General features: G+C 36.8%; 2 protein-coding genes across 3 annotated transcripts in view; both read left to right on the top strand.

The window, feature by feature from the left end:
* Positions 1-4965: 4965 nt before the first annotated feature.
* On the top strand, positions 4966-10215 carry LOC101892451 (alpha-tocopherol transfer protein). Its single transcript, XM_005185767.4, has 5 exons — positions 4966-5135; positions 5401-5646; positions 5706-5835; positions 5895-6069; positions 9977-10215. The coding sequence occupies exons 1-5, from the start codon at positions 5063-5065 to the stop codon at positions 10160-10162; spliced, it is 810 nt and encodes a 269-aa protein (XP_005185824.1). The 5' UTR covers positions 4966-5062; the 3' UTR covers positions 10163-10215.
* Positions 10216-13792: 3577 nt separating this feature from the next.
* The window catches only part of LOC101892819 (cytokine-like nuclear factor N-PAC), a 32267-nt gene continuing 29594 nt past the window's right edge, over positions 13793-16465 (top strand). For both annotated transcript variants that reach the window (XM_059131404.1, XM_059131403.1), the window contains exons 1-2: positions 13793-14278; positions 14804-14840. In XM_059131404.1, coding sequence (XP_058987387.1) covers positions 14187-14278; positions 14804-14840 — 129 coding nt within the window. In that variant the 5' untranslated portion in view covers positions 13793-14186. The remainder of the gene's footprint in view (positions 14279-14803; positions 14841-16465) is intronic.

The raw sequence follows: 16465 nt of genomic DNA, 5'->3' as shown, positions 1-16465 counted from the left end.
ACCCCGAATTTGGCAAACGAAGCTCAATTAAAAAGTTCGTACTATACAGCGGGAAATAAAAAACAAACAAAGAACGCTAATGTTTTATTAAGAACGGTATTAGTTGTGTATTGGATTAATAATTTAATTGATGTTTTATGGGATTTCCGTGAGTAGCAGGTTTGCAAAATGTTAGCTGTTTACACGATGAGTCACACCGAAATGAATTGAATACTTATATTCAATACAAGTTCAGTAATATACATCAACATAGACCCAAATTCTTCTTTTATGATGTGGTGTGATATTTCTCTGGCAGCACCATCTTACAGACCTTGGACAGCTTATCGGCGCAAGTGCTCATAATTTCCAGCCACTCCAGCTTGCCCTTTTCTAGCTGCACCATATTCACTAGCTATCTTTATGGAATTTCCGTGAGTGGCCGACTTCGAATATGTTGGGTGTTTGGTTGATGAGCAACATGGAAATGATTTCAATACTTATGTTCAATACAAGTTCAATAAAATGTATAATGGGGGCTACACTAAAACATAGACCCATACACCCAAATGCTTTTTTTTTATTGTGTGGTGTGATATTTCTCAGACAGCGCCATCCTAAAGACCTTGGACAGCTTATCGTTCCAGCGTTCCAAACGCTCATAATTTCCTATCATTCCAGTCTGTCTTTTCTAGCTGCACCACTTCCACTAGACATCTTCCTGAAAACTTGAGTTTCTTTCAAAATCTCTTTATTCTAGCGTAGTAGATGAACATCCTTTCCGTCTTCATACCTGTTTCCGTTTCTACACTAAAACATAGACCCATAAACCCAAATGCTTATTTTATGGCGTTGTGTGATACTTCTCTAGTATCGCAATCTTACAGACCTTGGAGAGCTTATCGTTCTAACTTTAGAAGCGCTCATAATTTGATGGTCATCCTTTTTCGTCTTGATCTTGCAAACGCTCAAAATTTCCTGTCACTCCAGCCTACCACTTTCTAGCTATATCACTTCCACTAGGCATCTGTATGAAAACTTGAGCTTCTTAAATTTTCTCTTCCAGCGTCGTAGGTGACCATCCTTTCCGTCTTCATACTTGACTTCTGTCATGTTCCGTTTCCGATTCTATACTAAAACATAGACCAAAATGCTTCTTTTATGATGTGGTGTGATATTTCTCTGGCAACGCCATCTTAGAGACCTTGAACAGCTTATCGTTGCAGCGCATATAATTTCCTGTAGCAGCACCGCATTTACTAGGTATCTTTATGGGATTTTCGTGAGTGGCAGATTTGGAATAGGTTGTGTGTTTGGATGATAAGTCACATGGATTTGATTTGAATATTTATATTCCATACAAGTCCAATAAATTGTATAATGTGGGTTACACTAAAACATGGACCCATAAACCCAAATGCTTCTTTTATGGTGTGATGTGATATTTCTTAGACCGCGCCATCTTACAGACTTTGGGCAGCTTATCGTATCATCACTCCAGTCTTTCTTTTTCAAACTGCACCATTTATACTAAGCATCTTCATCCTCCTGATAACTTGAATTTTTTTCACAATATTTTTATTCCAGCGTCGTTGATAATTTCCTCTCACTCCAGCCTGTCATTTTCCAGGTACATCACTTCCACAAGGCATCTTTCGGAAAACTTCTTTCAATACTTGACTACTGTCATGTTCCGTTTCCGATTCTACACTAAAACAGAGACCCAAATGCTTTTCTTATGGTGTGGTGTGAAATTTCTTAGACAGCGCCATCTTTTAGACCTTGGACAGCTTATCGTTCCAGCGTTGCAAACGCTCATAATTTCCTTTCATTCCAGTCTGCTTTTTCTAGCTGCACCACTTCCACTAGACATCTTCATTTTCCTGAAAACTTGAGTTTCTTTCAAAATCTTTCTATTCCAGCGTCGTTGATGGCCTCTCTTTTTCGCCTTCATCTTGCAAGCGCTCATAATTTTATGTCACTACAGCATGCCATTTTCTAGCTATATCACTTCCACTAGGAATCTTTTGAAAACTTGAGATTTCAAAATTTTTTATTCCAGCGTCGTAGATGACCGTCCTTTCCGTCTTCATACTTGACTTCTAGACAAAAACATTGACCCATACACCCAAATGATTATTTTATGACGTGGTGCGATATTTTTCAGAGAGCGCCATCTTACCGACCTTGGACAACTTATCGTTCCAGCGTTGCAAGCGCTCATACTTTTCTATCACTCCTGTCTGTATTTTTTTAGCTGCACCACTTATATTAAGCATTTTCATCCTCCTGAAAACTTGTGCTTCTTTCATAATCTTTTTATTCCAGCATCGTAGATGGCCATATTTTTTCATCTTTATCTTGCAAGTGCTCATAATTGCCTGTCACTCCAGCCTGCCATTTTCTAGCTACATCACCTCCACTAGGCATCTTTCTGAAAACTTGAGCTTATTTAAAAATTCTATATTCCAGCGTCGTAGATGACCATCCTTTTTCGTCTTCATCCATGGCTTCTGTCGTGTCCGGCAACCACGTGGATAGGACATCTTTCTTTCTTTTCCACTGCAATTCTTAAATAGTTTACAGCTGTCCTTTAAAGTGTTCGGGACTTAACTCTTTTTCATCCCCAAGTACTTCGACTTCAGTAATGGGGTCTTCCACTACAATTCTTTCGTCCTTGCTGATATTTTCTGCTATTTTTCTCTGCGAACTCATCACTCTCCGTTTCAGCTACTATACGGCCTACTATAAGCCAAAGCCTTTTATATAAGATAAAAAACTGCAACAAAGCCATAATTGGGAAATATCATCAAATTTTAGAATAAGTTTAGATTTATTCGAATTGGTCACCTTTGGCACGAATTAATGCCTTTAAATGGCCAATGAAACCGTCACACGCTGCCCGAATGTTGCTTGAGGTGATCGATACTTTGGCATTTTTTAGTGTCAATCTTGCTTTCTAAAATACTCCTGTCACAATAGTCCAACGGATTGGTATCCCGAGATTTTGGTGGCGATCTTTCCTCAGAAACCACCAGTTCCGACTTGAATTCCAGCACTTGATTTAGTAGGATGCGGCATTCATATCATCCTTCAAATTTAAGTCTCATTGATCCTGAATGGATGGAATGCTCTCTTTCCTCTGCAGCTACTAATTAGCTTCTGCACTTGATTTAGTAGGACTCGACGTTTATATTCATTCACATCATCCTTTAAATTTAAGTCTTATTGAACCTTGACGTTCAATAACAGTAACATTTCTTTAAGGTCAACATTGGCATCCACAGTAACCTTCAGGATACATTCAAGCTTTATGTTAGTTGCAAGTTGTTCCACCTTTTTACGATTTGCTTGAGTTCCTGCACTTGATTTAGTAGTACCCAACCTTTTTATACCCTCCACCTTGGAAAGGAGGGTATATTAACTTTGTCATTCCGTTTGTAACATCCTTAAATATTCGTCGTAGACCCCATAAAGTATATATATTCATAATCTAAGTCGATTTAACGATGCCCGTCTGTCTGTCTGTTTAAATCACGATACAGCCCACATTATTTGACGTAGAGCCCCAAAATTTAGCAGAGCAATTTGTATTGTGTCTAGGATGGTTGGTATTGAAAATGAGATATATCGGTCCACGTTCTGGCATAGTCCCCATATAACGGTACCTCCCGATATTCGGTATTTTGATGATTTATGCCACATTTGTACACGGATTTGTCTGAAGATTGGTATTTGTAGGTCATAACGGGTCCCTGTGCAAGTGGCAAAACATTGCATGTATAGGTTCACGTTTTGGTATAGCCCCCATATAAAGGTACCTCCCGATATTCGGTATTTTGATGGTTTTTGCCACATTTCTTCACTGATTTGTCTAAAAATTGGTATTTGTGGGTCATAATGGGTTCTAGTTCGTGTGGCGAAATATTGTATGTATAGGTCCACGTTTTGATATAGTCCCCATATAACGGTACCTCCCAATATTCGGTATTTTGATGATTTTTGACACATTTTTCCAAGAATTTCTCTGAAAATTGGTAGTTGTAGATTATAATGGGTCCCAGTTCGTGTGGCGAGTCCACGTTTTGGTATAGCCCCCATATAACGGTACCTCCCGATATTCGGTAATTTGATGATTTTTGCCACATTTTTTCACGTATTTGTCTGAAAATTGGTATTTGTAGGTCATAATGGGTTCTAGCTTCTATGCCGAAATGTTGTATGTGTAGGTCCACGATTTGGTATAGTCCCCATATAACAGTACCTCCCGATATTCGACAGTTTAATGGTTTTTGCCACATTTCTTCTAATGTTTCCTTTAGCCTAAGGTGGAGGGTATTAAAAGTTTGGCCCGGCCGAACTTAATGTTTTTTTCTTGTTGTTCATTCACATCGCCCTTCAATTTTAAGTCTCGTTGAACCTGGACGTTTAATAACAGCAACCTTTTTTTAAAGTCAACATTGACATTCACAGTAACATTCAAGGTTTATGTTCGTTGCTCGTGGTTCAACCATTTTACGATTTGCTTGAGTCCCTGCAATTGATTTAATAGGACATGGCGTTTATATTCATTCACATCACCCTTCAAATTTAAGTCTCGTTGAACCTGGACGATCAACAACAGTGACCTTTGCATTACAATTTTTTCACCAATCCGTGAGCATGTTGTAATTTATGCGTATTCCTTATATATAAGAATAAGATGCATTCTATATAGTTGTTGATTGAAAATATATACATATTTGGTTGGTTGTGGAAAAATTGCGGACGAGATTCTTTACATTTTTTTTTTATCTTTTTTCACAGTGTTCTCTGTATAAGTGCTCACATTGACCAAAGCTTCCCGCTTTTAATGTGACCATTAATATTCCACGCCTAACTATTTTGTCTAACGCAGCTATAGAAATTACAAAAAAATATAAGCACACCTATGAAGACAAACAATCGCCATGCAATTTTTCAACGTTCATTCGAAATTCTAACGTGAAGATCACTGGAAGAACGCAAAATCGCGCATTGTGTTAAAGAAAGTGGTATTTCTACAAATATTCTAGTCAAGTGGTTTAAATTTTTGAGGCTTGCAATGTTGAATTCCGTCATAACATTTACACCACAGCAGCTAGAAAAAATAAATGACTTAAGAAATTTAGTGGAAGGTATGTAAAAAAATAAATTGAAAAGATTTTAAATTCACATTTATTCTGCTGAATGGAGAATATGTTTTCGAAATATAAAACATCGTGATATAAGACCCAATGGGGTCTACAACACAGCTTCATCGTTTTCAGTAAATATTATTTCTATTCAGTCGCATATTACAGGAAACAATTTCATATCCAGGAATTTGAAGAAAATTTCAGAAGATAAATAATTCTCTTGGTAATGGCAAACTTAGCTTAACTTTTATAGTTTTTCTTACAGATTCCCTCAATCTCTCCGTGGGAACTGATGACATATTCCTGGCCAAATTTTTATCATTTAAAAATTGGCATTTGGAGCGGGCCTATGTGGCCATACACAACTACTATGATTTTAAAGCAGAAAATCCTGATTGGATGGCTCATCATCATCCGGCCTATTTCCGAGAACAATTTCTAGATGTGGCAGCAAGATTTGTGATGCCACAGCCGGATAAAGAAGGGCGACCAATATTGATCATTAAATTGGGTAGAAAACAAAAAACAAATAAATGTTAATACATTTTAGAAAATATCTTCGTTTTTTAGTTGACGTATTTGAAAAATACCCCAATTACTTATTGGACAGTGCTGAAATGGAAGATTTAATATTTGAATCCCTGCTGCTGTTGCCTCAGACACAGGAAAATGGTTTAACGGTTATCTTTGATATGACTGGGTAAGAAAGGGAAGGATTTGCTGATATTATTATGTTTAATAATGTTTTGTTACTGCCAGATTTAATCTCAACTTTTTACCCTATGTTGCACCACGTATTACCCGCATGATCCACCAAAAGGACAAGATTTTGCCTTTCAAGAAACGCTACGTTCATTTTATATTGGGTGGAGCTTTTATTAGCGCCATAACTACACTTCTGATGCCCCTTATGCATAAGGAATTCAAGGAGAATGTAAGTAGAAAAACAAAGACGACTTCAAAAAAAATTCATGGGATTGAAATCATACTACGAATAATAGGAACATGTGGTAAGGCTACCGCCTGGTCATTAGAATTAATTTAAAAATACTTTTTCGTTGCTGCCTGCAATTTGTTTGAGTTAAATTATAAGATGTAACCTAGAGACAAAGGATCAGTGACTGATAGTGAAGAAAAAATCTCCGCATAAATGTTAAAGCATATGCCCCGTAAAGACATATCTGGAATTGTTCAAAGAGAGAGAGAGAGAGAGAGAAAATTCATCAGCCAATAATGTCGATGCTTAGTCAGAAAGAGATTAAAGCGGAGAAGATTCATGTATGAGATCTTCAGACAGAAGTGGTGAGACTATAAGTCCCCAGGAAGACGAATCGGTTAAATGGCCGCTACTTACGAAGTCCGAGAAAGAACTCAACCATGTACAGGAGTCTTCCAGTTCTTAAGAGAATATGCTATAAATATTCAAGCAAAGCACAAGGTCAAGTTTTTGGAGGAGAAAGTAAAACTACTTTTAGGGGATTTGACTTCTTCGGAGGAGGACCGAAGAGAAGCTAAATCAGAGCGGGATGAATACGCATCAACAATAGCAAAAAATACCATCAAAGCGAAGGAGTTGGAGTTGAGGGCCCCGTAAAGTTAAAGCATTTTGAGAAAAAACAGAATCAAGTCATGAAGACTTGGAAAGACTACTGTCAACCACTAATGAATCCAATTGCAAAAGTAGATTTAAAGGATGTGATAAAGATGAACAAGAATGACCATGGACACTTTCAGTTCTTAAAAAACTGAAAACCCCTACTATCCCTATGCATCTATAAAAAGACAGGCCAGAATGACAGGAAATTATGGACGCTTGCAAGGCTAGAACGATAATCTTTCAAACCTCTGTAAAATGATGTTGCCAGGGATGGATGAAACCATTGGTCTTAGATAGAAGACGACACATGAAGAGTATTGAAGCCAGCACATAACAGGAGGAAGGACATTCAAAAAAGACCGCATGAAAAGATGGAGTCGCTTGAAAACAAGGGAATGAAAGGTAGCAGTTAGGCCTATGGAACCCCAGACCTCTAAAATCGCTGCAGGGAAGAAGAAAAAAAGCATTCCTCTAAACCATTGAAACCCGTTACACAAGTGAAGGAGGTGAAACAACGGGTGATCATGACAGGGTCAGACGCCAAGAAGGCTACAACGAACGGACCCAAGAGCGTATGCTGAGTTGCCAGTCTCATCGAAATTCGACTAGGACCCTCACTAAGTGGCTTTGAAGAAGATGCGGTCAACTGAAGATTAGCAACACCATGCGTGGAAAATTGAAAATTGGTAATTCTTTGCGGAAATCTTGAGACCGCAAAACCGAAGCAGGGTCATCAATCTATCCAACGGATGGCACCGGAGGACCTTATAGAAGCGGTTATTGATCAAATTGACTGCATGATACTTTCTTTTACTCAACTCGATTTGGGGGATTTTACTTCTTTGGAGAAGGACCGTAGAGCAGCCGAAACAGATCGTGATTAGTTTGCTACAAAAATAGCAATAAATACCATCAAAGTCGAATGAAATGGAGTAGAAGACCCCAATACTGAAGTTGAAGTACATGGGGAAGAATCAAAATCAAGTCCTGATGATTTGAAAGAACTTCGGTCAACCACTAAAGAATCCAAGTGCAAAACATCATCCTCATTCTGAGAAGGAAAAATACAGAAGTCAAAGATGAGCCGAACGCCGACAAGATGAAGACGAAAAAATGGCCATCAGCGAATAAGATGCTGAAGGAAGCTTTTAGTTCCTAGGAAAATGAAAATGCCTAGTAGAAGTGGTGTACATAGAAAAAGACAGGTTGGAGTGACTGGAAATTATGAACACTTGCCACACTGGAGCGGTAAGCTGTCCAACGTTTGTAGAATGGCGCTGCCAGAGAAGGATGAAACAATTTGCCTTAGAAAGAAGGAAGACGACACATGAAGTGGATACAGCCTAGAATTTGAAGTGGGCAGACAAAGAAGTTGGAACTTTCAAAATAGACAGGATAACAAGATCGAGGAACTTCCAAAACATGAGAGGGCAAGGCATTGGTTGAGCCTACGGAACCCCAGACCCCTAAAATGGCTGCGGGGAAAAAGTAAAAAATCGAAGCATTCCTCTAAGCCATTGAAACCGGCTCAGCTGAGCCTATTCGCAGCCCCATGCTAAGAGACCCAAAACTGAAGCAGAATCAGAAATCTGCTCAACAGATGGCACCGGAAGACAGGAGGGAAGCGGTCATTGATAAAGTTGACCTCATGATACTATCTTTTACTCGACCAAATTTGTCCAGCCTTGCTTAAAACCCCTGAAACCGGCTCAGTTGATTTATCAACCATTACCGTTAAAACGATGAAAGAGGTGAAACAACAGGTGATCAGGGGAGAGCAGCTACAAAGATGGCTACAGCGAGCGGATATAAGAGTTTTGTGTTCTTAGCCGCCAAATTCGTAGAAGAGCAAACCTCAAATGCGACCAGGCCCCCCTCTCAGCTGGTGGCTGATGCGATCATCTGAGGGGTAGTATTCCAAGGCGAAGAAAATGGTAACGACGCAGACGATACAATAAATCGTAACGTACTCTTCTGTGGCGGCAAAGAAGGTTAGGAAGATAGGATGTGAAGATGAATGAAGCGGCAATATTCCGCTTAAAACTTTGCTACCCAAAACCGAAGCAAGATCATTTATCTGCGCAACAGATGGCATCGGAGGACCTTAAAGTAGAGGTTAATTATCAGTTTAACCTCATTTAAGGGATTATTCGTAAGCGTACTCACAAGAAAACTGGATCAAAGCAGACATCCTTCGAGGCCCCGAAGCGGGAAGTACTACTCTCCGAAAGAAGGGATGGCAATGTTACGGTTAAGTCTACGGAATAGGGCAGAGTCAGCTAGCAAGAAGGCTACAAGAGTTTCAAGTCTCGTTGAAGCCAGCAGCCACAAAGGCGACCAAATCCCCTTCTTAACAAGTGACTGTGAAGCGGATGTGGTCCGATGAGGGACAGAAACCCCATGCGAAGAAAATGACGACGACGCAGACGATACACCTATCCATTACGTTTGCTTCCATGGCAACAAAGCAGGATAGTGGGATGCACCCTGATGGGTAGGTGAAAGTCGGTATGCTTCGCGGAAAACCTTGTGACTCAAATCAGAAGCAGTATCATAATTTTTCTCAACAGATGGTAGCGGAGAACAATGGAGAAGCGGCCATTGATCAGATTGACCTTATTTTAAGATATTTTCTTAAACTTAAATATAAGGAAATTGGATCTAAGCAACCAGAAAGACCTCTAATGTGCCTAAATCAGAGATATCATATCACTCCAAAACAAGGAAAGGCCAGGTGGTGGTTAAGTCTAGGGATCAGACAGAGCCAACTACAAATAAGGCTACAGCGAACGAATTCAAGAGCGTTTTCTAAGATGAGTCTTATCGAAGGAAACAGCCTCGAAAGCGACCAAATTCCTCTCTTAGCGAGTGGCTGTGAAGAGGATGTGGTCGCAACCCCATGCGAAGAAAATGGTGACAACGCAGGAGGTACAACAGTCCGTTAAGTATGCTGTGGCGGCGGTAAAGAATGATAATGGGAAGCACCCTGATAAAAGTGAACGACGGTAATGCCTTACTAAAAACCTCGCGACCCAAATCCGAAGCAGGATCATCGATCTAATCAGGCTGAAGCCATGATACTATTTTTAACTCGACCAAATTTGTCCAGTAAAAAAATTTTAAGAAGAACCACATTCGATGCTATTTCTAAGGATTTTCTTTTAAAATCGCCTACAAATCTTTCTCGATTTACATATATATTTAAAAATTCAAATTTTTTTCTCATGTTTTTATATGTTTTCAGACCTTCAATCATGATGGTAAAAATTTCGACAAACTACGCAATATGATTGGATATGCAAATTTACCAGCTGACTACGGTGGACCTGAAACGAATAAATTGAAAGTTAACCTTTTATGGAATCACATTGAAAAGCACTCAACTTATTTGTATAATCTACAACAATATCACAAGAGGAAGCGACATTAAACAATGGAAATATATTTGAAACAAAAGAAATAAAGAACGCACACAAATTTATATGCTTGTTTATGGATTGTTTCAGAACTGCAATAATATATACAAGTTCTTACTACGATAACCGATTTACCCTTTATGATACCAAAAAGAATTAAACTAGATTATTGCAGGTACTGGAACAGAGCATTAAACACATTTGAAACCTGCCAGAAATGGAAATTTTGACATGCACATGGATAACAAACGTTACAGCACATATGTAACAAGCATTCCGTCTGATAATTGGCCTGCTCCAGAACTGCAAGAGTCTAAAACGAAAAAAATTTCAAAACTAGTAGATTCTTGCAGGTTCTGGAATAGAGAACATTTCTCAAGTGGTCATATTTCAATGCAAAATCGGATGCCTTATACCGACATCTAATGGCTAATTTTATAACTATGAAATTGAATACCATTTTTATGTTCAAAAATATTGTTGGCAACACTTTTATTAATTCTTCGAAGCAATACCATTTTTAAAGCAACCACCAACAAACCCGTATATCGTTTTATGCTTCTAAAAATTCCACCTCGTATGCTATAAAACACAGAAAGCACACAAAAATTTAAAAATAATTGTGTTATTGAATAAGAAGTGGCGAAACAGATTATTGCAGGTTTTGGAACAGGACAACAGCTTTGAAACAATACTGCCTCATCCTAATTGGCGACATCTATTTGTCTTCTTTATTAACGGGGTTGTCTGTATTTTCAGTATAAGAAACATACAACTCTGTATACACGAATAGTAGGGATACGTAGTTGCGGCATTATACAGGTTTCAATAGAACCAAAAGTCACTATCGATAACTACAATAGTTAAATGTGGTTTTATGCATCAAATCACTTAATATTTGTCAATGAATTTTAAAGTTTATGCTATTTCACTTTCAATCACGTTATTCGCTCTCAGAATTAGGTATACGAATTAACCCGTTCATACGGCACGATTCGTAATTCATAGTAAAAGAATTCCTTATTTCAAAAATCTTGTTTCGTTTGAATGTATATACGCCATTTAACATTGTAGTTTTCATTCATAATTTTCAGTCTTTCCAATTTTTTTTAAAATTAAATTAAATTTTTCTATTTTTAATTTTTAAATGTATTAATTTATTTTTTCGATAAATGATCTGATTTGTTAGGGATGGCACACATTTCATCTTAGTTCTGAGTGATTTGAATGGAACAAAGAACAAAAAGCTTTATTCGCTCAGCAAATTTTGTGTAGGGAATTCAGTAGATACTTCTTAACTAATGGTCGAACAAGAAATAGAGAGTGAATCACGTGCCATGTGAACTTGGCATAAGGTAGACCTACCAGCTGATTACAATTTTTTCGGAAATGTCACAAAATATGCCTAGCCATGATTTCAAGCTACTTATGTATGTACTTAAGAGCTAAGTACATAAGAAGCTTGAAGTCAGAAGCTTAAGTGTGTCCGACTTCTGCCAAGTTTGTTAATGTATTTATTGTTTTGGAAAATAAAAACAAAATATTTTCAAAATTAATGGTTGGAAGAAACGTACATTGCAGGACGCGCATTAAAGTATTCGCCAGTTTTGCCATGGATTTGAAAGATCATATTTTTGAAAGAAACTGTTGTGCTTCCTTATTGTACCATGGTTAAATGTGGTTCTATAAAACGAATCATTTAATTTATTTTTAATGATTTTTTAGGTTGAGGGCACTCATGGTACGATTTCAAACTTTTTATTTGATATCTATTTATTGTCAAGTCTACTGATCTGTTCCAGAACTGCACGAATATAAAGGTTTTTACTACGATCAACGATATTTTTTTCTCGATGATAACGAAACATTTTTTCAAAACTAGTAAGTTCTTGCAGTTCTGGAGCAGAGCATATATTATGTAATTCTTCCTTTTAGATATATTTCTGACAGCTTAAAACCTTTTATATCCTCTTTTCAGGAAGAACATAATCTAAATCAGAAACCAAATGAAATTTTCCAGTGCATGCAATAAATTACTATTTTTGCAAAATAGGCAAAATCGGTTGCAAAATAGGAAACATTATTGCAGTTCTGGAACATACCATAAATAATATCCCCATAACTAATGTGAGACTAGAATGGTTAAATTTTGCTTCAAAAATAAAGGTTTGATTTTCAGCTATTATCTATTTGGCAAGACTGGTTAAATAGCTCATGATCGTTTAGTGTTTTGTTTCACTGTCATATAATGTAACCATGAATAACCTTACAAATGAACAACGCTTATAAATCATTGAGTTTTATGATAAAATTCATCACACGCTTCTATTTTGTGGAAATTGCTTTTCGGCGTATTTTGACTAAATTTCACCAAAAAAGAACACCAACACGCTTACGTAGAGTGAGAAATGAAGGAAGTATTTCAGCTTTATTGGTTAATGATGGTCATTAATTATCAATTCGTTGCCGCTCGCAGCTATCGGTCCTCAGTTGCTTAACAACGTGGGATATTTTACGGAAGACTTTATATGTGAAGCCTTTTAAACTACAGCGGGTTCGAGAATTATGCCGAAAGGCCTACCGAAATGTAGAATTTTTAGTGGATTGGCTCTCAGAAAATTGGCCAAAGATAAACTTTTGCTCTGTTCCAAATCTGCAAGAATGTACAAATTTTCACAACAATAACCGATTTGCCCTTAATGATATAGAAGAAAAATGCAAAACTCTTTGATTCTTGTAGGTTCTGGAACAGGTCATTTTTTTTATCGAAAAATTGTGTTCAGCGAAGAAGCTCATTTTTAAATCAATGGAAACGCAAATAAACAAAATCGTCGAATTTGGAGTAAAGATATGTCAGAAAAATTGCAAAAGCTACCAATACATCCAAGAACACAGTTTGGAGCGGTTTATTGGTCGGTGACATCATTGGACCGTACTTCTTTAATGCTGCTGTAAAGTAACAGTAAATGCTGAGCGGTTTAATGCGAGGTAGATTTGTTCTACTTTCTGTAATTGTGCCATGATTTTCCCTTTATGATATCGAAATATATTGCAAATTAGTAGATTTTTGCAGATTCTGGAATAGACCAAGAACTATTTTTTCGATCACAAAGTATAAATTGGTTACCGCAGCATTTTTTTTTGTTTTTTTTTTTTTTTTTTTTTTTTTTTTTTTGCATTCTTTCTGGTTCTGGAACAGAGCAAAATTTTGATTCTTATTTTTCAAAATTTGTTAAAATAAAATAATTGTCGTTAAGTGTCTTTCAAATCCAAGGCAGAAAGAAAAACAATTGTTTTTTCATCGTTACGGCAAACGAATTTTTCTTAATATTTTTTTTTTTTTTAATGACATGTAACCAATTTTCGCTCTATGACCGGAACCAACGTTTGTTTCTATATTTTAGCAAAGTAAATACATTTTTTTTTTACAATAAGACCTATCCCTTATTACGGCCCACTGTCAAACGCATAAATTGCCTAAACAATATTTTTTTCTTTTTTAAAATAGCGAAAACACATGTTTTAAACAAGAAACTCTGATAATGTGTACACTACATAATTTTACTGGTCTTTGCTGCCACAAAACGATAAATCGATTAGTCAAATGTCGATTTATATATCCCTTATCACAAGTTATCTCAAACTACAGCCAACTTCACACGAAGGCAATACTAGAACAAGGAGAAACAAGAGAAAACGGTCAAAAAATTCGGAGAGAGAGTAAAATAAGATTCGTTTTTTAGTGAAAATTCTTATTAAAATTAAATTTTAAACAAAATTAATTTGTTTAGCATTCAAATCGCTTAATGTTTATACATTTTTACTAACGTACAATCGTAACAATACTGCATGAACACAAACAAAGGCGAACAACCAACCGAGAAATTTGTGCTAGTGTCAATCTTGAAAAGAGCTGGAAGAAGAAGCAGCAGCCGTGTTTTCAGTGGTGTTGGTGCATGAAATAGAAATAAAAATAAAACGAAAGAAAAAATTGCGGCAAACAACAAAATAAAATTTCAATTTCGTATTGATAACATAATGTCGAAAACGAAAAAACAATCATTATCCGGTGGCGGAGGAAATGGTGATTCTTTGGAGATATTGAATTATAAGCCCAAAGATCTGGTGTGGTAAGAAAAATGCTCGAGAAAAAATGAAAAAACTAAGCAAAATTTCAATGGTTGGAAAAAGTGCTGAAATGGCAGTGGCAGCAGCGTTTGCCCACCGTTGTCAAATAACTATCATGCGGGGGGCATTCATTAAGTAGTTTTTTCGTTCATTTTTTGGTGGCTGAGAAGAAAAAAATGGCGCTTAAACATAACCTCAATATAATTATAGTAAATAAAAGTCGAAATAAAGTAAAATTGTTGTTAAAAAATACGTAAGATGTGCACAACAGTGTCTTAAGAACATGCCGCAATGGAAATTTCCTCGGTAAAACACAAAAATTCTTTATTTTCTTCATTACAACTTAAGTGTATGCTCTGCTTGCGCTGCTCAGTTAACGCCTTGGCCTCTGCTTTGTTCTCAATTAGTATTGTGGACAGAGGCCCAAAAAATCCCGCGCATTTTTTCCTATCTTAATCCCATTGGAAATTTGCTAGTTTTTCATGGTGTATCATTAGAAAATGTTTGTTAATTTTACTTTTTTCTAGGGCCAAGATGAAAGGTTTTGCCCCATGGCCGGCTATGGTAAGTGAAAAATGCTTATTTTATTGCTTTTATTTTTCTACAAGTATTCTTTCCAAACAATATTCGTCGTACAACGTCAGCGTTATCATGTTGTATTTTGTTTGACAAACGTCAATGCTGGCGTTGTGTTGTTTGTGTGAGTGTGTATTTACTTTTCTATTACAACATGTTACGGAACAGCGCTGTTCGTTCGCTGCCGACGCCGCTCTCCGCTAACATTCGTTGTTGTTTCTTCGGTGTGTTGTTATGTGCCTCCTCTTTATTTATTATTGACTGTACTTTTGCGTATGCGATGGTTCTCGCTCGTGTTCATTGCTTGGATGGTTGGTGTTGGTTAGTTGAGCAGCCTGTGTCTTTGCTTTATGATTGAATTGTGGATGTTGCTTGTATGTACGGGCAACGTACCTACCGTCCGTATTTGGATAATTTGGTAATGAATGAAAACAAGCAAAGAAAAAGTGGGTTGTTTTCTTCCTCTTTGGCTGTTTTTGGCGCAAAAGTTGTGTGAAATCTAACACAGATTTTTTCGGAAGACATTATTACAAAATTATACCAAAGAGACCACAGAGATGAGATTAGAAAACAGGAAGAGGATCTCGATAGAAAACTAGAGTTTTTAGAAGTCTTGCCTTTAAAGAAGACTCTTTATTGGTAATGCTAAAACTAATAATTTTAAATCCAAAAACTCTAAACTTTTCAGTATTGTTATTAGGCAAGTGATTACGAACTCCAAGGAAAATTGAATGTTGACCAAAAGCTGGACTGCGAGAAAAAATGTTCGCTGTAAAATATGTTCTTTCATCCTAGGTACAAGTGATATGGGATGAATATCTTTTTGGACACTTGCTAGCCAGTTTTAAAAGAGGGTGACAGGAAACAAAACCGAATATTTTTTGGATCCTAAGTATGGACATAGCATTTTCACCCAAATTTTGGGATGTCACCCTGTGGTTTTATAATCGAACATTCTGGATTGGATCTGCACCACTTCCATTAAATTCTGCTGGATTTATTTTATGAACAACCAAAAATTGTTATTAGCCAAGTGGTCAATCATCGGTACAAGTGATATGTGTGTTGACATTTGCATTCCTGGAAAAATTAATTTTTGGATTCTAAGCATAGGTTTTTGGTGAGACCTTTAGCATGACATTCCCTTTTTTTGCCTCCCTGTGCTATAGCACCAATTCTTTGGCATTCTATCTTCAAATAACTGGTTTGGCGAATAGTATAGTCAGGAGACTTAAATGATTATCGTTTATCATAAATAGACCTCCAATGTTTATTCCACGGTCAAGAAATGAATACGGAAAATTTCGAATAGAGCTCCTTGCACATATCTTCTTGTAAATAAATAGAAAATGAAAAAGAGTTTTTGGAAAAATAGTGAATTAGAGCGTATTCAAGGTCAATGTAGACTTTAAAGCTCTTAAAATGTTTATGGAATCTATGTCTGATGAGAAGGTTAGATTATCTATATCTTGATATAGAGCATAGGGCACTTGAAAAAAATGTTCCAACGTCTCTAACTCCCCGTCATCTTTACAGAATCTACAGTAAATTGCTGTTGAAACAGCTTCACATGTTTCATTTGATTTCTGCTAATCCTCTTCTAACTTTAGGTT

The sequence above is a fragment of the Musca domestica genome, unplaced genomic scaffold (genome assembly GCF_030504385.1).
Source record: "Musca domestica strain aabys unplaced genomic scaffold, Musca_domestica.polishedcontigs.V.1.1 87, whole genome shotgun sequence".
Taxonomy (NCBI): Eukaryota; Metazoa; Arthropoda; class Insecta; order Diptera; family Muscidae; genus Musca; species Musca domestica.
Note: the sequence above shows the minus strand (reverse complement) of the source record. Positions and strands in the feature narration are given on the sequence as shown.